Raw genomic sequence first — 23055 nt, 5'->3', positions numbered from 1 at the left:
CATACACAAAATGTGCAAAAATTTTACAAAAACTGTATGTTTATTGTGTACCCTCTGTCTATGTCACACATTGGCTTTTTTCAGCTCTTACTTTATAACAACTCACCCAAGTGTCACTTTAGCAGCCACATCCTAGTTTTGCTCTCAGCAAGGTGATGGTGGGGTCATTCGAGGGAATAGAGGCGGCAGACAGTTGCGGTGTGATAATTAGAAAGAAAGTGATAATTACTTGACTATCATTTGTTTTTGAAGACTGAGAGGAGTCTTATGAACATCCTAATAAGAACCACAAGACTGAAGCTTTTTCAGCAGCCCATCACTGTACAATATTATATACAGTATGACATTACCCTGTGTCCTCTCCTCAAATCAGAAAACTGCTGAAGATCCTGACCCAAAAAGTACTACTAGTTTCCAATGGAAATAACATCATCATGGTTAGATATCTTATCGTAAATGTATAACTTTTATTTATTAATGTATCCTAGAAAAACAATATGTATCACAGTTTCCACAAAACTGACACTGAGGACTGGAGTAATGGTTTTTTTAAATTCATCTTTGCCATCACAGGAATAAATGTCAAAATATTTTAAAATATCTTAAAATAGCAAACAGTTAATTTAAATTTTATCAGTATTGCATTGGTGAGACTTCTTTTCTTACTGACCCCAAACATTTGAACAGTTGCGTATATAATGTGAACGTTATATCATTATGCTTGTATTGCACATTTTCTTTGAATTTATTTGATTTATCATCTGTGTCTAAAAGAAGCAGTGTTTGCTATGAACAGGAATGGGTTAAATGTCTTGCAAAGTTGTTTCTGGACATAATTTTGCTTCATTAAACACAACAATGACTTTGACTAAAACAAATAAATGATTTTCAAACACTTTCAATTATATTACTTGGACAATGATTTATTTAATGTCTTAAATTATATACATTATATAAAGATTTTCTATTTTAATATATTTAAAAATGTTATTTATTCCTGTAATGGCAAAGCTGAGTTTTCAGCAGCCATTACTTCAGTCTTCAGTGTCACATGATCCTTCAGAAATCACTATAACATGCTGATATGGTGCAAAAGAAACCTTTCTTTAATTTAATATCAGTATGAAAACATTGATAAAACAAAACAATCTTACCGACCCCAACAGAACAGTAGTGTGCATGTCAGATAAGACTACTTAAAGCCTGACAAACCTTATTATAGATCACAAAAAAATATATATTTTACATAAAGATCAATTGTAAGAGTCTGCTGTATCAGAATAACTTACAGCAACATTTGCATATTTATTATTAGAAATTCTTGCAGAATGAATATAAACCATCAAGTCATAAACCATTGTGTCACCATCAATTAACAGTTCAACTAGTCTTCTCATGTACGTTTCATCTCTAGTGCACAGTACGTGGACCTGAGACTTCTCGTTTAATCCTAGCCCTCAGTCTGCACAGTTCTACATGGCTGCTGTCCACTTTAAGCCCAGTCTCTGTCAGAAGCCAAGCTTTTTCGAGTTTCTGCTGCCCATAGTTCTGCAGTGCAAAGCGCAGAAACATTTCAGCAAGGCGTTGCGTTCCCAGACCAGCCTCTACACATAGCAGGGCTTGTTCCTGGTGCAGGTCCAGGGCTTGAGAAAAGTCCTGTAAGCCAGACTCTTCACGGCAACAGAACAACAGACTACTGCCTCTGCGGCAAAGGTCCTCTGCCCAAACCCTTTGCTCCTCTCTGCCATCTGCACTGTGGCCCTGGATGACCTTATTCAGATCAGACACCACCCTCTCGTGGAGGCCCAGGTGGGCCAGACAGGCTGCACACTGCCTGAGGTATACTGAGGCTTCATCTCACTGACCGCTCGCACTGCTAGTGTTAGGAGGGCTAAAGCCTGCTCCCACTGACCATTTTCAGAAACACTGCTGGCCTGCTGAGATGCTGCCTGGAAGCACAGAAACACTTTATTAGCCACTGAAGAGTTGAATCTGTCTCGCTGAGTAACAGGGTAAGATGAAGCAGAAAAGTATTTGTAAAACAGGCTGTGAACGGATTCTAAAAAATGCATCTACCAATAAACTTCTAGTCATAAATAAATGTACCCCTTGAATCCCCACATTAACATAGAATCAGAAAGGAAGTATTTTTTTTTTTAGATATTTCCTGTACAGCACTTTGGTTGTTTTAAATGTTTTTTATAAATCAAAATACTAAACTAAATAATATTTGTTTAATATCTGCACAGGTGATGAAGATATAGATAGTCGTAATGATACAATTTAATTTTAAAGGATAAAATTAGTAAATTATGAATGATTTTAAATTATATTTGAAAGCCATTTTTTTTTAATTTAACAAGCTGGAACAACAAATTATCAGACTTTTGTTTCACGTTATGTTATGTCATGTCAGCATAAGATAAGTAAGTCCTCTTCCATACAAAGCCTGCACATAGTCTGTGTGCTCTTTAAGGATTGCAGTGAAGTCAAAGATAGCAGTCTTCCATTGGCTCAACAGAGCATTACATCTTGCTCTCTCCAACAGGGAATCTACTGCTGCACCACCTAAAGAATAATCAGTTAACCAGTTAGGAAAGAGAAAACAGCAGTGTTTTGAGTTACCTTCTTCTCTTTATAATATCATTTCTGTTGAGATAATCATAAGACTTATATGATATTTAAAAACAAGATTATATAATGGAATCATTAACAGAAGCACATAACTGAAATTTGCATAAATAAAAATATTTTGTAATTTAAATTTAATGTAAATTTTGTGTCTGAAAACAACATGCCCTCGTTACCTGAAGCCATAATGGCAATGGACAAACAGGGCACAGCTTCCCTTACTGCACTTCTGCTTGCTGGCCACACAGTATACATTTAGAAGAGGTGTGTCAGTGTTTTTCTAGAAGTGCTCGGTCTTGTAAAGATGTTACAGATAAAAGGGGCCACAGACAGCTAGTGTCTCCTGAATTGATCAGCTTCTTTAGTAGCTGTAAGACACCAGAGAGATTACTTACTGTTAAGACAAAAATGTATATATTTTTTATCATAGACACATTTTAAGGTGAACTTTAAGAGAGATATAATCTGGCACCTGATGGGCATCATAGAGGAATCCTTGATGCAGCTGCAGTATTGCAAGGTGTGCAAGAATCGGTGGCCGTGGGTTGTGTGCTCAATGTTTAGAAGAAGACGGTAAACCTCCTCAACACGACCAAGCATGTGCTGTGAGAATCTGAGGTCCATCTGCACCAGGTTTTAACAAGAGCGTGCACACCAACAGCAGACCTGAAGGAAGCACAGGAGACTGAATAAGATAGTAGCGTTCAGTTCTGCTCCTGTAGGTCAAAAGTTCTGCAGAGTTTAGTTACAACCTTAATTAAACAAACCTGAAACAGCTAATTAATGGAGGGTGACCACATGGTCGGTTTTGCTGATAAATTGGCACTGATAAATGGGTTATCAGCAACTCCACACCAATATTTTTCTGGGTTGTTTCTGTTGCTGGAGCGGCTGAGAAGGTCTACTCTTATTATACAGTATGAGAACAGCCTCTAGGTGGCAGAATCACTGATGCCTCATGCTGTTGGTTTTGACATATGAGACTATAAGAGCTGCATGAAGCAGCAGACTTTAGTTGGGGATTTAAAACAGACCACAAAACAGCATGTTTTCATGGATTTAAATTGCTGACTAGATGCTGCATTATTGGAAATCAACAGTATGGTTGCCATCAAGGCTGAGAGGACGCTAACATATACCTCAAGTGGTTAAAACAATGTGACAAAAACACAAGTTTTTTTTTTTTTAATGTGACATTACTTACCATCTAATAGTTTTTATCCAGCTGGTCACTTTTATTCATTTGTTATCCAACAAAGTTACAGCATTTACTAATACATTTTTTAATTTTAAGTTGAATCTGTTTATATTAGTTAATGCACTATGAACTAACATGAATGATAATGGTATAATTGATATGTTAATAGTTGTATGTAAAAAATACAGTACATTTCCATGGTACAGTATTTTTTTTTTTTGTACTAAAGTTTAGCACTGTTTTACTTGGAGTGTTATGTTTGTTTTCATTCCGTATCCATTTTAAAAACTATTGGTTGATTAACTGGTTATCGGTCGGTGAGGGGGTTTTCTTAGGCATCTCGAATGAGAAGATCTGCTATCTTGGCTTTTTATCCTCGCAGCACCAAAGCATAATTTAATATGAGGTAATTATTTTACAACTTCTGTTATAAAACAAAATAGGCCTATGTCAGTGATGGGTACAGGCCTGTGTGGAAAGAATAAAAGCAGATTTTTTTTCTTGCACGTCTGCATTCGTCTACATTACACAATGACAATGAACAATGACATATATTTTTAAAGAATGTACAATTACAACATTTCAAGAAACCAGTCTCTTTATGGCTGTAACTAAAATAAAGAGCATATTTAATCTAGAAAAAAGGGGCATTTCCCAGTTTCCCAGCCCAGTCCAAATGACTAACTTATCTAAAGTTAAAGAGGACTGGACAAAAATAAAATTAAGCCATTGAACGTCAAAGAGCTTAATGAAAATATAGATCAATAAATTGGGACAACACTGAATCTCTCAAGATTATAAAGCTAAAAGTAAACTCAAATTTCATTTATCAAGATATAAGTTTTCTGTTTGAATGGGTATTTCTGGACTGAAAGGTTTAAAGTATCAAAATTACCAAAGAATATTTGGAGGTGGAGGTTATATTTCACATTTCCCAGAGAACATGGGCTACTGGATCTTTCTTCGAAATGACAAGATGCAGCTTAGCAAATAGGTTATGGTTATATACATGCCTGGAAAAACAAAATAAAAAAGTGAAACTGCTTTTGATCTTCACTGTGGTTTAAACAGAAGTCAGATGAACCTGGGAAACCAGATGAAAGGGGAATTTCCTTTACAAAGCTCAGAGGCCCTAGCCACTGTTTGCTGACATTGACTAAACTTAATGTCAGAACTTTTCTCTGTCTGCACAGAAAGGACACGCTTTGTCGCGCTTTCCATGTTTTAACATGTTGCTGTCAAGAGCAATACACATTCCACATATTCATTATGTTTTTATTAAGAAAAGAAACACATGTATACTGGTGTGACAAAGTGAGTGTGACACAATACTTCCAACATGCCCATGCACAATATGACTGAGAACTTAAAATAACCTTTAGCGTGAAACAAATAAGCAGCTAAGTTTCTCCTGAAAACCACTAGTTAGCTCCTTAAGCTGATGGATGATAAAATTGAAACATTTATATTCAAACTTTGAATTGGTCAACAATTCTTTAAAAATCCACATTTGTAGAGTATAGTGACACAAGGCTGATTAATTTAACCAAGAACAATGATTACAATCGGTTATTACAAAGCACCTATGATATGCATAATAATCTATATTATACTCAAATAAAACAATTCACAAAGTAAAATATTTTTGACTGAGGTTTTCTGTTAAAAGTTCAGAAGACACAGCATCTGCTGTTCAGTGTTCCCTGTAAATGATTGTGAAATGCAACTGCAGCTCACACACATGAGGAGAGGGAGTCAAGATGAGTGAGCTTTCATGCTTGCTTGCAGTTGTTCTAGTTTCTCTTGCAGTTCCTGGGCACAGCCTGACAGGTTCATGTAGTGTAATGTTGAGTAGATATTCTCAATCTTCGCTCCACTGTTCTGGCTCCACAGACGTAGCATATGATACTGCTTTTCCAGATAGGATGGGCCTGCCTCCAGCTCAATCCGTTCCATCTGATCATCAGACACAGAAAGCAGTCGCAAAAATTCCTTCCAACGCGTCACAGGAATCTCTCTTATGACCATGTACAGCACTGATGCTGGCCAGGACTCCTTCTGCAACACCTGCATCACTGGGGGAAAGTAGATAAAGATTGAGTAACCCCAAGCTCGTGGGTAAATCTCCTTTTAATGAGGTGAGCATGCACGTAGAGTAGGCCTATCAGAAGACTGTAAGTTATATGGCAAAAGAATCATGATGGAAAATCAAACAGTTAAGCACAGTGCATATATCAATCAGTCTAGATGAGCACTGCAACAATGTTATGTTAATGTATTGAACTCAAAAGGTTTAATGTACTGGAAATATGAAATTATTTTCCATATTGATTTTTCATAGGTGTTTCCCTGTATTTTGAGTTTTGCATTATATTGGGTTGTGTTTTTAGGTGTTCCAAAAAATGTCTGGAAACTTACAGAAAAAAAATACAGAAAATTACCAGAGCTTTTTCTGCTTTTCTATTGACTTGTTCTTTCTTTCAGTAAAATTGATAAGCCAGTTGTGCTTTTAAAAAAAACAAGACTAAGTAGTATGAAAGAATTAAAGTAGTGCTGGATGAGCGGAGTGATTTTCAGCATTTTAGCAAAAATTTGACAGCTGAATACTGCAACTAATAAGAACTCCTAACTTCAATAATAATATGCAGTTATATGAGTTCTTTTTCAGGGTTTTTAATGTAGTTTTTAAGGAAAATATTTTGGCTATATTGTGAGAAGAAAAAGAAAAATTTCTTTACTACTCTGAGAATTACTTAATCAGCTAATTTTAACGCCCTTTCAACAAAGCTGTGAGGCTCCACACACCAAGGAAGCAACGGAAAGTGTGAGAGTTGTGAGAAGTTATTATCTGATTGGACAGTTCTCAGAAGTTCTTAGAATTTGGAATGTATGACTGGAGACTAGCCGATCACAATCAGTTTAACACGAGCCTACGTGATTGGCAAAAGGATAAGACTAATAGTTGACAAGAAAGACTTGAAATATTCAGAAACGGTTCTAAACCTAAACTTCATTACATTTTGCAATGACTTATAGGGGTCACGAAATGCATTTTTTTTTACATTTTATGTTTCTTGATGTGAACTTATAATCTTACAATCAGAAAAGGTCATAATTTATATATTAATGGCCATTTTCTACCCTGGATTTAGCTCTCTGAGTTGAGCGCTACGTTGGAAGGGCCATGTCTACTGTGAGACTTCAATGTAAATGCCCACCGCTATGATTGACTAATATCTTGGCATATGAAATGAGCATGCAAACTCTCTCGAAAACTTTTACTGCACTCTAATAGCTAATACTGCATACAACCCATTGCACAGTGGAGGCGGAGTTAGTTTTGAGTTTTTAAACTCGCAGTATGTTTTTATTGTAGAGTAATCTCTTATAAATGTAAATATCAAGAACATTTAGATTCTTCATTTCATGACCCCTTTAAAGTTTTATATAATTACATTTTGGGTTTCCGTTTGCTATCAGAGGGCCCATGATGCTCTGTAAATCTCCACTGTGGACGTTGTGTCCTGTCAGTTCCTTTAAAGACAAACAAATGGTTATCAAGGTGATGCTTATCACTTAAAATGTCAGAACACATGAAAAAAAATCCTCAACATAATTTCCACTTTGCAATTTAACTGTACATAACATCAGAAACATGTTAAATAACAAAAAACAAATACAAACCATTGCTGTGGGGATGCTGATTAAATCATTAGGTTGATCTGCTGAAAGATTCAAACAAAACAGAATTCACTAACGAAATTTGCAAAATGCAGATTTCCCAAATCAATGTGCATTTCCTATTTTAAGAAAGAACTGAAACCACAGAATTAATGTAATGATCATATTAAAGGGGTCATATGATGCGATTTCTTTCTCTTTGGAGTGTTACAAGCTGTTCGTGAATAGATCAGATCCCTAAAGTTGCAAAGACAAAACTGTTCCAGAACAGTTCAACCCAAATATTCAGATGTGCGAAGCACATTTTATAGAGAACTGTTTCCTGATCTGTCGGCTGTTCTGACTCACAGTCTGTAAGTACGTTTTCATATTTAAAGAATTTGCCGCTGATGATTCAAACGTGAGATTTGAGCAGTGTAGAGTAACGCTTGTTGTTTGTCATTTCTTCGATCACAAATGCAGACATGGTTAACTGCTTATGCGGCACGATGCAACGCAACGTGTAAAAAGAACGCATTAGTCAAATCCATAATTATGTCCCCACGGGATGCAACAAATGCCTTGTTTATAATGGGTTTTAATGTTTTTGTCTCGTCGCACCAGGCATGACAGTATGGTAAGGGGCGTAACATTTCTGTCACACGCTTGAGGTATTCGGCCAATCACAACGCACTGAATAGCAGACCAATCAGAGCACACCTCACTTTCAGAATGATGATCTTTGTAAAAAAAATTCAGAAAGGCAGGGCATAGAGCTGAAACAATGATGTACATAGTGTGGAAAATAATGTTTTTTGACCCATAAACTGCATAAACATATTTCATTACACAGAATACACAAATTAAAGTTATTTTTAGCAACATCATATGACCCCTTTAAAGGTATAGCAAGCTTCATTAATCTAAATCAAGTGCATGTGAGTGAATGTGAACCTGGTTGAATCTGAATGTTTGGAGGTTTGCCAACATGCCAGATTTTGCAAAGCCATCTCCGTCTACAGAACCAGATGAGAAGAAGACAGAGAACACCAGCCAATAAGGTCACACTGATCAATAATACCAGCAACAGCGCTTTAGAAAAACCTAAGAAAAGGGACAATATGTGTCAAAATCGAACCTTCTTATTTCTTGCTTCAAAGGTTTGCAAATATAAAAATGTCTAATTATACATGTTAGGATGTCATGATACCTTTTGCTTCATCTGTAGGACTACAAAAAGATTTACAGGACTCTTTCGTGCACTTAGACCTGAAACAAATTACATTAAGCAATAGAACATTTATACTCAAAATGTACTTTGACCCAAGACACTTTCATGACAAATATCTGCAAAACACAACAATAACAAAACTACAATTGTATTTACCATATAAACAGTATCACAAGTTTTACATATTTTTTGGTGTGCTTGAAACTTAAATAATGTTTCATAGCTAATAAAGCTGGCAAACATTATTACAAATGCAGGAAATTCTGATGCGGATGCTAAAACTATACGCACAGGAAAACCACAACCCATTAACCTATATGCTAAAGACTAAATACAACAAAATATCTGTATTCTCCACAAATAGAGTAATTTACCAAAAATCCATTAAGATTCAAAAGATGTAAAGTGAATATTAGACCCCATACTCAACACAGCTTTTGCACTGTCCATCATCCAGGTATTTGCCAATCCCACAAACTACTGGTGTGGTTTTATCATTTGTCATTTGTTGGGTACAGTTCTCTTTACAGTTCAAACCTGAGTAACACAAAAGGAAAAAGAAACTATTCAGTTACAGTTTCCTAGCCACACAATGTTCAGGATATTTCATTTTTAGTTTAGTTTTTTATTTACAACAGAAAGTATCACTTGTGTCATTTGGTCATAAATTTAACTTCCTTTGATGACACTTACAGTCTGTGCAGTTTTGGCAGCTGAGACAGGGTTTACAGCGACCATCATTCTTGTAATACCTAGCTTTACAACCGCAGACTCTGTTCTGTGTTGGTGTACAGGTGATATCTTCTACTTCATGAGCTGTAAAACCAGGAGTCTTATATTTGGATGTAAAGCCCACCTTGCTACAGTTATATAAATTACAAATGTCTAAATTCCACATGCATTAATTAGATAATTGCAATAAATGTATTCTGTTATTTTACTTACCGCCCCTATCACATTGAGTACATCTGAAACACGTTTTTAGAGAATTTGGGAAGGAAGTGTAAAAATTGCTCTCACACATCTGACAACCATGTTGTGATTTGAAATATCCTGCAGGAAATGTCAAAATAACAAGATAAAAAACTTGAATTTTGGATAATTTATTTACAAAGGTCCATCTATTATGGATGTTTTTCATGTGGTTTTACTATTGTTTTTATTTTAGTTAGTGGGAGGCATGTCTGTTTACCTGCTGAACAATTTCCATTTGTCAAGGGTGGAATTTTACTTTGGCATTGGCATTGGGGGACTATGAATAGTATAAATACCTGAAATAAAACAATTAACTGCAGTCAATGTCAGTGTCCTCTGAACATAAAAAATACCATCATATTTAAATACCTAAATACTCCAAAAATAAAACTGAAATAGTTGTCTGTTTATAAAAAAAGACCCCCAAATATCATGTTCCCTTGTGCATTTTAAATACTTAGTGAGAAATATTTTAAATGTGACAATATACAGAAAGGAAAACAATTAAAATATACACACATTGGTATCAACATTGCTGCTCCTAAAATAAAAAGTAGACAGGTAACTGGTGACACTGACATACACTAAAAGTACAGAGCTGTCGGTATAAAAGTACTTTGAAAAATGATTCTATTTAGACATTACCACCATAATGAAATAGGATAACCCACTTAAACTTACACATCTGAAAAATAATAATACAATATTTTAGAAAAAACGATTTAGTCAATAAACATTAAAATATAATATACACAAGGACAGTCAATCCAAGTATATGTCACATTTGATGTTTAAAGTGTATAGAAATATGCTGTACAATGAACAATCACTAGAGATAAACGCCAACATTTCGAGTTAGAAGCAAGAATACAGAAAAAGTATTCTTAAACCTATATTCTAAAGAATTAATACATTTATCTATTTATCTTTAGTTCCTTGTATCCCACCCTTTTGAATCCATGCTGTTTCGTATTGAGGCCTTAAACCCGTAGACTTAAATACCTTTTTATTATTAATGGATTTTAAGTTTATCATTGTCTTAATTTTATTAAATAAATAAAACAGACCTTTACCAAAGATAATTAGTTCTTTATTAAATATATTATAATAAAATATAGATTTTGCCCACTCAACTCAAAGTATATAACAGATGGCAATGATCTATTTAACCAGACTCGAAGTCTGTAAAGCTTAATTACACACAAATGTTTCTCTATTGTTGTTGAGGTTAACCAAAGTGTTGTAACAATATGTAGCCATTTTAAGACAGGTAATTGTAACAGGATGGTGGTTACTGAAAAAGTACTTATCTATAATCAGAAATGGAAAAAATACATAAATAACAGTTGAAACTGAGGGCTTTCTAATTTTGCAATGAGGTAAAAACATTTATAAGATAGCAATTATAGCGAAACCTGTCCAAGGAAAGGCAACAACAACAATGCTAGTAAAAATTAAATACGTACCAAATCCAAACACAGTGTTGACACAGTCATGATGAGATGTTGTTCAGTTTTAGCTCAAGAGTCATGTATTCATAGACTTACAAATTGATGAAAACATAAAATACTCCAACACTGCTTCATGTCATCATTTGTGGCTTCAAACTTCTGCTTCACTCTGCGAGAGTATCTGTTTAGACAGGAAGGTGAGTAACCAACCCAGAAAGCCTTAAAGTAGCCTACAAGATTCGAGTGACAGATGAGAAACAGGAAAACACGTCAGACTAAAAACCTCAGCATAAAACTGGATATCACACCGTTTATAAGGTCTTCCATTTGGTTAATAAACTTCTGCTCACATGAATTTCATTACCAACCTATATCATACACATACATTACATAACATGAAAAAATTTGACTATGAATACCCAAACCACATTTAGAAACAGTGACATCAAGTGGAGGGAAAAACTGTCTTCATTTTCCCTTGGTAAGTTTTTTTTTGGTTTTGATTCAGAATTTTGATTAAAAATATACAACTAAGAAAACATTAAGACGTCTTGGGCTTTTTCTGAGACAGCTCAATTGTGTGATATTGCTTAAATAAAGCAGAGCTGAACAACACGTTAGGCACAATATTGCCAGTTATGTTGACTGTTTTTGTGCCGCCTATAAAAGTCTGAGCTAAAGGACAACAGAACCATTCTTGTGTCCGCAAGCGGCATTTCATTCCTAAATGAACCGGTGGTTGAATAAATTATTCAGTGACTCACTCACATATACGGTCACTTATCGCCACCTACTGGGTATAACAATGTCAATTGGGGAAAGAAAAAAACCCATCATCACTAATAATTACAGCCTGAATGCAACATGCAAACACCAATCTATGGTAAGCAGGGACAGCTGAACTGGGAGTGATACAAACAAATTTACAGTGCGATTAAAAAGGGGTGCTTGATTGCGATTGCTTGATTCTTTTTTTTTACGTTAGTTAGTTAGTTAGTTACGTTGCTTTTTGAACATTAACATCTGCAAAAATATGAAGCTAAAAGTTCATTGCAAGCAGAGATAACATCTTTTAAATTTATGTCAGTTTAATGTCTAGAGAAACGACTGGTAGGGACTACAACAAGTTACTTCCCGGGTTTGTGGTAACAAACCCAGATTAACCCCGCCCTCGGGGAAAGGCAACAATTGGCGAAGTGTATTAAAGCTTTAATCAGGACAAAACAGTATATTTAAAGCTAACATAAGCAGTAGCATTTACAGGTAACAGTGTATCTAAAAGTATGTGACAACAACAAACAAAAAGCATAGGACTACCATTAAATGCCCTGCTTGCACAGGTTCTGCACGATCCTCTTCAGTAATATGGGGTGGCGTTGGCGCAGTGGATAAGACACATGCCTTTGGTGTGAGAGACCCAGGTTCGAATCCACTGTGAGACACCAATGTGTCCCTGAGCAAGACACTTAACCCCGTAGTTGCTCCAGAGGCGTGCGACCTCTGACATATATAGCAATTGTAAGTCGCTTTGGATAAAAGCGTCAGCTAAATGAATAAATGTAAATGTAAATATCCTCTGATTCTCAATCGGGCTCAAACTGTTAAGGGATATTAATGACGCCGTTGTTTACAATACAACCAGAGCACAGGCCTCTGAGGAGAGCGGTGGGACGTTTAGACGTGCACTAGAGGCGTTTCAGCCAATCACAACACACTGGGCTAGCTAACCAATCTGAGGGAGGGGCTTCATAAAAGCAGGAAATGATCAGCATGTTTCTCAGAGAAGGGACAGAGTGGTGTGAAATAAAGATAAATGATATGAAAAATAAAATTGTTGTTTTTTTTTGTCTCAAATGAAGCATTAACACATGTTAAGCTTCATTCCATAACCACAAAAAAAAAACACAGTGAACCACCCCTTTAAGGGACTCCAATACGCTGATAACAAATTTAGGTTATAAAAACATTGTGGGAACATTGTTTCGAAATGTTTCTAAAGTGTTGACTTATTGTTATTATAATGTTATTTAAAGGTTACAAAAACGTTTCTTACATCGTTCTACTAGGTTTATTTTCACCCAAAATAAAACGTTATTTGAACATTTATTTTTAATATTGTAAGAACGTTTTCTCTTTAACATTATCAGAACATTCATTAAGTGCAAATAACATCACGAGGGCATTCTGAGGATGTTGCTCTAAGAACATTTTCTCTCAACTTTATGAGAACATAATAAGAGTGTTTCATAAATATTACTTAAAGAACGTTTTGTTCTAATATTTATATAACTTTTAAAAAGTTGTGAGAACGTTCCCTGTTTGCTGGGAAGGAACTTTGATGTTCATGAATCACCCCTTTTGGGTTTAACCTATGATGCGCAGATTACTAGTTCAGCACTGAACTACCCCCAACACACCAAACCTGTAGGCGTGATTTGATGTCAGTGATGATCTCATTTGATGGTCAATGTGTCTGTTTGGGTTTGTAAAACCTTTAAACTTTTCTAAGATTTTAAAGCATTTTTCTCAAACATCAAAGTTTGTCTCACCAAACTTTACTCTTTTTTTCATTTTATGTTCTGTATATTTGTTTGAATGGTAATTTGACCTTTATAACATGGCATTTATAACACATTTGATTCTTGTCCTTTGCACTGAAGTGAATTTGTTAGTGTGGAAACAGGGATACTGTCATTTAGTGGCATGGACAATGATTGATCAACACTATCATTAAATTACCATATTATTTAAATTTACTATAACAACTTATGAGTCCACAAAACTAGCTATTATAACATTTAATACAATTAATACGGGTTTACTTGCAAGAAGCCAACATTTCCATAAAATGTTCTAATTAAAATGCATTTAAATTAGTGCTGTCAAAAAATATATATATATATTTTACATAATATATGTCTGTGCACTGTGTATATTTATTATGTAAATATAAATGCACACATGCATGTAAACATGTAAGAAAAAATATGTTTTTGTTTTATGTATAATATATATATATATATATATATATATATATATATATATATATATATATATATATATATATATATATATATATATATATATATATATAAATGCATTCATGTAAATATTTATTTTAAATTATATAATATATATATATATATATATATATATATATATATATATATGTATGTTTGTGTATTTATTTATATTTAATAAATATACACAGTACAGTACACACACACACACACACACACAAACTAAATGCAAACTTTTATTTTGGATGTGATTAATCATGATTAATCATTTGACAGCACTATTTTAAAATATGATTTTATACCAGGATCTGTTAGAATAATAAATCTGGTTATTAATATAAAAAAAGCCTTTCTTCTGTTATTAATGGAACTGTAAATACAGTAAATCTATATACAATAGCCTATTATATATTGCATGGGAAAGTCTCAGTTCTGTTATCTCAAATGCCTTTTTTTTGCTACAAAGGAAGCACAGTGCACAATCGATTCTAAAAGCAATGCTCCCCTATCATATGTCCCAGCTAAAATGAGAGGTTTTGGTATAGAGCACCCAGAAGTGAACAGGCTGACCCGGAAGCTGAGCTGTCTGGAGGCGCATAGAGAACATCCAGCCTCTTCTCTGCTTTATTAAAGCCTCTTCTGAGAGAAATAAAAACACACTCTGACATCGATATAGAAGGTTTGTGCGCTCATGGCGTCTTTCTCCTTTTTCCCACACTGAGATATCGTGCACATTACTGCATTGTACGACAGATAACTGTTTGACGCGCGCGATTTATCGCCTTTGATCTACCACAGGTTGCACAAAGCGAAATATAAGAGAATAAATTGAAATATTTAAATGCATTGTGCATGCATGTACTAATGATTTCAATGTGAATTCACTATAACACTGTTACAACGCAATCGGGGAGGCAGATGTTGTAAAATGACTCAGCCGTGCGCAGCATTTCGCCAATTGTTAGGCATTTTTGCACGGCATGATTGTCGGAAGTGTCGGGTTTTTTTTCAAGGGGGGCCGGGCAATTCAAAGGTGCTATTCTTCATAAACAAGCACACACACACAACCACAAACATGTCCTTGCTCGATCGGGTTTTCCCCGAGAAAAAAAATATAAACCGAGTTGAGCGTGGATTTTGGGGCTCTGCAGAATATGGCGTCCTTATGAAAATATAACAGGCTGCCATTTTTGTTCTTTTCTTTTGTCTGAAATGTTTTTGGTGAAACTGTGCAGGAATGAATCGGAGGCTCTGGGTGATCAGTAGAGATGAGATATAACAGTGTTGTGCAGCTGCTGTATGGGGAAATGATCACTAAAGTCTAAAGATGCGTCAGAATGTTTGTTCTTTAGATCCTACGGATCGGCTTTTTGTTTAAAGAGGAACTTGAGTTCTGTTGAATTTGGTCCTTTTTATAGTTTTGATTACGTGCTTTCAAATTTAAATGAAATGTCTTAAATACTGAAGTTTACTCACTTCAAACTTGAGTCACATGGCAAAAATCTTTGACACTTAAGCTGATGACTCAAGTCATTTGTAATAAACAAACAAAACTCCATGACAACAATCAGGGTCAGAAATTGGGCGAAATATAATACCAATGTTGAAAGACTGTATAGCAAAATGTTGTTTTATTTTATTTGGCAGATAATTGTTTCAATTAAGAATTTATTTAAAAACATCAATGCACCCTATGAGAAAAAAAAGTTAATTTCAGACATTATTAAGCAAAGTTTCTGACAAAATGTCATTGTTATTACAGTTACTGTTAACTTGGTGTTAACAACCAAAGAGATTAATGACAACAAGAAAGCTTTTCACAACAAAAATCAATTCAATTTATTTAGTTAGCTTTAGGACCACAAAAGCCCATTTTCTTTACATGGAAAAAAACGAAATGGGGAAAAGAAAGATCGACATACAAGGTTGGAATGACATGACGATGAGTTTTGGGGGAACTACAGGAACTAAATTATGACATGTCAGTGAAAATGACTCATCTATTGTGAGAACAACTGAAACAAGCGCTGATACAGTTTCAGTAAATGATTAGATTTAATTAGATATTAGATTTAGGTGAGAAATATGTTTCTAACTCAATCCTTTTAGGCCTTTGTGTACATTTAATCTGCTTTAAATTATAATATTATGATTTGACCCTTATTCTGTTTTATTAGAAGGATGGCAGAGCCTCGTTTCAATAATCCATATTTCTGGCCACCTCCTCCCTCTATGCCTAGTCAAGTGAGTATTGTGTTTTATAATGTCTTGCTTGACATGCTTCATTATATATTTGTAATGGTTAATTTTACATATGAACAGATTTATAGTGACTATTTATGAATGTTTTACTTTAAATTCATTCAGCAAAAATATAACCAACATAGTATTTATTAATATATGAAAAATGCATATATATATAAAAAAAATTCCAGTCATTTTTACATACTGTACCATTGAGAAAAGAGCAAAATCATGTGGCATTTAGCGAGCGTTTGAACACAAGAAAGCATGACAGTATGCACGTTTGCAAATCTGTACATTATGCCAATGTGGTTGGCCAAAGCGATCACAGAAACCGTGATATGAGTTTCCCCCACATATCCTCCTTTTTATCGCTCAGTTTGGTTTAGTGTCTCACGTCACATGATGTCTTTGTCCCCTGTCAAACTTAACCAATGACTTTTACAGCTGGATAACCTGGTTCTTATCGACAAGATCAAAGAGCAACTGATGGCAGAAAAAATTAGATCTCCGCATTTGCCGCCCACCACTGTTTCCTCTCAGCAGACTCTGCTGGTCGCCTCTCCACCTTCAGATGGTGGACAACATGTGATGTCAATCCCCAAGCTGCAGCAGGTGCCGGGTCTTCAGTCCCACAACTCCTCTCAGCCTGACATCGCCCTGCACGCCCGCCCAGCATCCAGCACCATCGCAGGTACATAGCCCTTCCATGTGTTATCATGACGGCATTCACATGTTATGCTTCCGGTATGCACTGTACATGTTGTAGTGTATTATGTTGGTCAACAATGTAATGCTAATTTTTGCCCTTGAGTATCTATAGAGTAGCATTGCATCCTTCGTATCTCTGAAGAGTCTTTAGTTTTATCAGATTTATAAAAGACAGATACAGTCGAGGTCCTGGAGGCGTGGCATGGGCGGAGCTAAAGAGTCACGAGCACGTGAAGCGTTTGCATAGCGATCGTATGAAAGCTGTGACATCGACATAAATCAAACAGCAACAGAAACTTTAGTCACTTAAATTGAATATTGCTAGAAATCAGATCCAGCCATATATATCAGATCCAGAATCAGATCCCGACAACTTCTGTAACCTGAATGAGGCATGTTGATGGGTTGCTGTGTGTATGTGCTCTTCCAGGAGACTTTAGGTAAATTAGCAGTGTAAATAAGTCAGAATGCATGAAATAGCATTAGACATCCATTTAAAATAAAGTCTGCATGTTTTCAATTTCTGACCTTTATTTTACAGTGTTCTTGTTCCAGTGTAATCACTTATTTAAGTACCGAGTAATATTACTTACTATAGCATTGGGGTAGGAACAGGGTTTGGTTTAGGGTTATTGCATGTAATTATGCATAATTTATTTTAATTACTATAGTAAATGCATGTAAAGTGTAACAAGGGCACTGTAAAATAAATTGATACCTTTAATTGTCCCAAAATCATATAATCATGAAAAAAAAAATGTAAACTCTTGTTAGAAAAAATCTTTATACAAATTGTGGTGTAATTTATCATACATAATATCCTGTTAAAACTAATAATTTTTTAAAAATCCATTTATTATTATTATTATTATTAATAATGTATTTATTTATTTAGGAAAATGGCTAGAATTTTAACAAAACTGTTTCACTGCTTCTTAATATTTAATGAAATCATGTGGTGCAACCATTACGCAGAACAAAACATCATAGTCACGTGTTGTGACTCCCCAAAAATATATTTTTGAAATATTAATAATATTGTATGTGTAATACTATTGATATTTGCAAAGCAAGAGCTACTTAGTATTATTCAATTTTACTTGATGTGGTTACACCTCGTGGTATTTTTCTATTCATTCAATTGAACTTTTCAAAACCATATGAAACCGACATAACAGCAAAGCATACATTTCTTACAATTTGGAACATGTATTTTAAAATGCGTGCTTTTTTATATTCTTACATAATTTCAGAGCTGAATATAGATGACAAGTCTGCAGTGAAGGCAAAGGGATTATGGGAAGACTGGCATATGCGACAAGCGGTGGACCAAGCCTCCAGAGCGAACCATCGCTCAGGTGAAAGACATGCATGTATAAACAGACGTTTCCATGTGACAGAGACAAGTTATGAAAACCACCTTTTTTGATTTTCAAAAACAGGTCTCATGCTGTCATCCCGCTCAGAAAGCCACAACACCTCTGAGGCTATAACTCCCACAACCCCGACGTCTAGCAGCCAGCACCGTTTGGGCGGCGCACCTTCCTTAAACACCATTTCTGGCCTGGCTAGCGGTCCTGGGATGGAACATGTTAAAAGTGGAGGTCTGGTGGGGATGCTGGGACCACAGCCCAAAGCTCCACGGGGCCGCAAGAAGATTAAAGCAGAGAATAATACTGGCCCTTTGCTGGTGGTTCCCTATCCGCTTCTGGCCTCAGGCCCTGACCAGGCGGTTACCATCGCCAAAGAGGGAAAAACATACAGGTTTAAAACTTTCAGCAATGAATCATATAATTTAGGACCTGTATTGCATCTTGTATTACACACAGAATTTAATTTCACTAACCAATTATTGCATTTTTGCGTTTCATTCAGGTGTAAAGTGTGTCCCCTTACTTTCTTAAACAAGTCAGAGATGCAGATTCATTCCAAGTCCCACACAGAGGCCAAACCCCACAAGTGCCCTCACTGTTCAAGGTCATTCGCCAACGCCTCATACCTAGCACAGCACTTACGTATTCACTTAGGCATTAAGCCCTACCACTGCTCCTATTGTGAGAACTCCTTCCGCCAGTTATCACATCTCCAGCAGCACACCAGGTCAGCACAACTCACAGCTAAGCCTTTAGAGCACGTGCAAAACTATAAAACTAGTTCTGAGTTGGGTAGAATGTTAATAAATATGTCTTTGCTTTTAAGGATTCATACTGGTGACAGACCATATAAATGTGCCCAGCCAGGATGCGAAAAGGCATTCACACAACTCTCAAACCTACAGGTGAAAAAAACATAAAAATAAGAGCAAAAGGAAAATTATGTGGTAAAAATGAGTAATATATATATATATAATTTCCGAGGTCTAATTTATAATATATTTAAATTATCTGTATAATTACTATAAATTAAAACTTTATTATATAATTGTCATATCATTTTATTTGTTATATAATTTTGTTATATAATTGTGATAAATATATGACAGAAAAAAAAAAAATATATATATATATATATATATGCACAATGCATTCAAAAGTCTGGACTGCAGCAAAAATTTGTACTTCAGCAGGGACACAGTAAAGTAAATACAAGTAAACAGTAACGACAGTAAATACAAAAATTGAAATATATATGTAATAAATGTTCTGAAGGATTTTGTGACAATAAAGACTGAAGTAATGGAGCATAAAAAGCATATATATATATATATATATATATATATATATTTTTTTTTTATTCAGTATTTTCTTTGGCATGATAACGGAGTCTTATAGGTGTTAAACATTCTTCCTCATTTCTTTTCCTGTTCAGTCTCACCAGAGACAACATAACAAAGACAAGCCATACAAGTGTCCCAACTGCTACCGCGCATACACAGACTCCGCCTCCTTACAGATCCATCTCTCTGCACATGCCATTAAGAACGCTAAATCGTACTGTTGCAGCATGTGTGGTCGTGCATACACCTCAGTGAGTATCAGTCCACATTAACCTATGGGAAAATATGAGACCCCTCCTCTTTTGTCATATTATAACACCATCTTATTGTTTTTTTTTGTGCTTTTTTTTCAGGAGACCTACCTTATGAAGCACATGTCCAAACACACTGTGGTGGAACATCTGGTCAGTCACCATTCCCCACAGAGAACAGAATCTCCCAGCATCCCCATACGCATTGCACTTATTTGAGTCCCCCTCATGTTTCTCTTGCATTAAAAGGTATTTTGTTCACTGCGATGGTCTTCCGTTAAAAAAAAAAAAGAAGAAGAATAACATGAACAGTGTTAAGAGACCTCGGAGGACATTTGAGTCTGATATTGTCTTTACCCTTTTAGCTCTTAGTGATTTTATGTAGTGATCATTTAAACATTTGGTTTCAAAGGTGTGTAAGGGAGACTTCCAAAGATACTCTTTAAGCACTTTTTTAGCCTTGTGGTTTTGGCTCAAAGTAGAATGAATCTTTTCAGAATAGGAGCAGCTTCTCGCTTTGGGCAGCTATGAGAGTTTAAAACTTCGTTTTAGAAAGTCAGACGGATTTTGTTGGTTTCCGTCTCCACTTCTCCTCCTTGTCATTTGTTTTAACAGGATATTGTGTATTATTTTGCTGTGGATATGACACTTCTACCACTTTAAGCTTCTATTATCCTTTTTTATGGGGTATAAGGTCTTGCTGGAGAAATTAAAAGTGAGTTTTGTGTGCCGTGACACAGTTGCGTTAAAGTCAATTTTGTGAATTTTATAAGCATGGTCATTGCTCTAGTATTTTTGAGATGACGGAATTGCAAGAAATCCCCTGCTAACATAAAAGAGTGTAAATAAGATGTGACACTCTCTAAAAGAATGACTTGTGCTATTTGCATCATAGATGTTTTACGTAGGCCTTTTTGTTTGCAATGCTAATGTCATCCATTCCAATCATAGTATATTAAAGAAAAAGTGTCCTTTTTGTCATTTTTTTAATTAAATGGCATAATTGCATGATGACAATGTCCATTAAATGGATTTTCGTCATGATGTGACCGAGGAAGTGTCATACAGGTTCAGTGTTTTTATCTAAATCACAAATTTACCGTGTAGCCTGACTTCTGAACTCCGTTAAGTGTTAATCCCTCTATTCTTCCCGACACAAGCAATGCAAAAGCACCTTGAGACATTAATTTACACCGATGGAAAGTTTTCATGAGGTTTGTTTTAATATTAAGATATAATCTAATAGCAGTGGCCTATTTTGACATTTTTTTATTTGTCAAATTTGAATTTTGTATACCAGAATATCACTAATCGTGTTTTAAGAAAATCAAGTATACAAAAAAAAAAAAAAAGAGCTAATTTTGAATGTAGTCGTGTTCATTTCCAGCGTTGCATTTCTGTTACATAAGTTCATCCGAAAACGAATAACTCTATAAATCTGGTATGTTTTGCTGATTTATATATATATATATAAGCAAACCAGCATACAAGCTGATAAAACATTTTTAACAGTAGTGGGCAGCAGTACAAAATGTTCTTACTGAGTTAAAGCACACATGATCTTATTGAATTATTCTAGCCAAATTTGATCATATGTGATCATACCATATGTAATTTCACAGGCCACAACACTGCAGCTCTACAACATTCATTTATTTTTGTAGTTATTTATACCAGTCATTTGTTAAGCTTATGGTTTTTTAATCCGGTATATTTAGGAAACATTTTTTGTTTGCAAAGGACCACACTGTTGCTCTCAAATTCCCCAAAATATATATAATGGACATTATATATATACAGTTTAGCTGATTTGTTACACAGTAATGGTTTACTGGGCAAACTGAATTTTTTTCTTTAAAGGTTCTGTAAGTTTTTGACTTTACTAAAGCATAAAAATACCATAATATGTTTGCAGCTATTTAAGAAACATGCCAAGTTAACATACTTTTTAAATCTATGCTACAGTCAGTTGTTCTCCTTTGAAAATGTGCATACAGGGCCGGAATGTCTGTCTCTGTTTTGGTTTGTGAAACCCGCCCACTGCTAGTTTACCTAATTGTATTTCGGCACGCCGGGTTGCCAGTTGACGGAAAACACAGCGTATTTCATTTAATTCATCGTCAAGTGCGCTTGTTCCTGTTTGTGTCCTCAATCTGGCAACCTGTGTGTGCATCAACTGAGGAGGAGGGGCCAGATGAAAAAACCCTCTCCAATATTTTACATTTGGACTGCAGTACCTAGTTCAACCACTCGGTGTCAATTCTACGTACAGCACCTTTAATATTTGGGAATGTAGCAATTTTAGAAAACAGCAATTTGATGAGGAGCTACTTGTTCTTGGTGCTTTTTATAAAACCTCATCTTATTGCCAGGAATAGATTATTACATTACAGTATAATCCTGGCTTGTTCAGCCTCAAATCCACTTGAAATCAATAAGACATGTACATTTACTATAAAATATACCCTGTATTCATTGATAGTGCAAATTGCAAGGGTTAGATACTGTACTTTAATCATTTTTGTATCTGTTTAGTATATTTCAACTTATTAATTTTTGTTTTAATAAGTACTGATCATTGTTTTAATAGGCATCCTTGTCATCTTTATGTGTACGCTTTATTTTATCAACGCTGAAAGACCGGTTTCTTTCTCTTTCTCCCTTTCATGTCAGTGTTTTTCAGTATTCGGTTTTCTTAAGTCTTTTTTCCGCATGGAACACAGTAATCGTTATTAACTGTTGACATGTATTATGTAAGACATTGTTATGTATGTTCTGAAATAATTCACGTTTTCCTTCGTCTTGCATTGTGGTTTCATATAAATATGCACAGACAAGACTGATAGGTGAATTAAGAAAATATCAATGTCAAGAACACTTTGTATCTCTATCTTGTTTATTAAATTCAGACGGTTATACTTGAGCCTTTGTATTTTTTTAAGATGCACTGGAATCAAAAGAGTGAAC

General features: G+C 35.1%; 2 protein-coding genes across 2 annotated transcripts; one reads left to right on the top strand and one right to left on the bottom strand.

Moving 5' to 3' along the window:
* Positions 1 to 5149: 5149 nt before the first annotated feature.
* Positions 5150 to 11347, bottom strand: LOC132129345 (tumor necrosis factor receptor superfamily member 1A-like). Its single transcript, XM_059540897.1, has 10 exons — positions 11162 to 11347; positions 9913 to 9991; positions 9666 to 9773; positions 9414 to 9536; positions 9146 to 9257; positions 8700 to 8758; positions 8444 to 8593; positions 7514 to 7551; positions 7285 to 7363; positions 5150 to 5904 (listed from the first exon to the last, which is right to left on the bottom strand). Exons 1-10 carry the CDS (start codon positions 11189 to 11191, stop codon positions 5585 to 5587), a joined length of 1098 nt encoding a protein of 365 aa, XP_059396880.1. The 5' UTR covers positions 11192 to 11347; the 3' UTR covers positions 5150 to 5584.
* A 3363-nt stretch (positions 11348 to 14710) lies between these two features.
* On the top strand, positions 14711 to 23011 carry LOC132128840 (zinc finger protein 362-like). The gene is made up of 9 exons (XM_059540205.1): positions 14711 to 14845; positions 16344 to 16410; positions 16858 to 17104; positions 18375 to 18479; positions 18564 to 18885; positions 18997 to 19221; positions 19321 to 19399; positions 19930 to 20088; positions 20191 to 23011. Exons 2-9 carry the CDS (start codon positions 16348 to 16350, stop codon positions 20305 to 20307), a joined length of 1317 nt encoding a protein of 438 aa, XP_059396188.1. The 5' UTR covers positions 14711 to 14845; positions 16344 to 16347; the 3' UTR covers positions 20308 to 23011.
* The last annotated feature ends 44 nt before the right edge of the window (positions 23012 to 23055 follow it).

Source organism: Carassius carassius, chromosome 46, assembly GCF_963082965.1.
Source record: "Carassius carassius chromosome 46, fCarCar2.1, whole genome shotgun sequence".
In the NCBI taxonomy this organism is placed as follows: Eukaryota; Metazoa; Chordata; class Actinopteri; order Cypriniformes; family Cyprinidae; genus Carassius; species Carassius carassius.
This window is presented reverse-complemented; position numbering and strand designations above follow the sequence as displayed.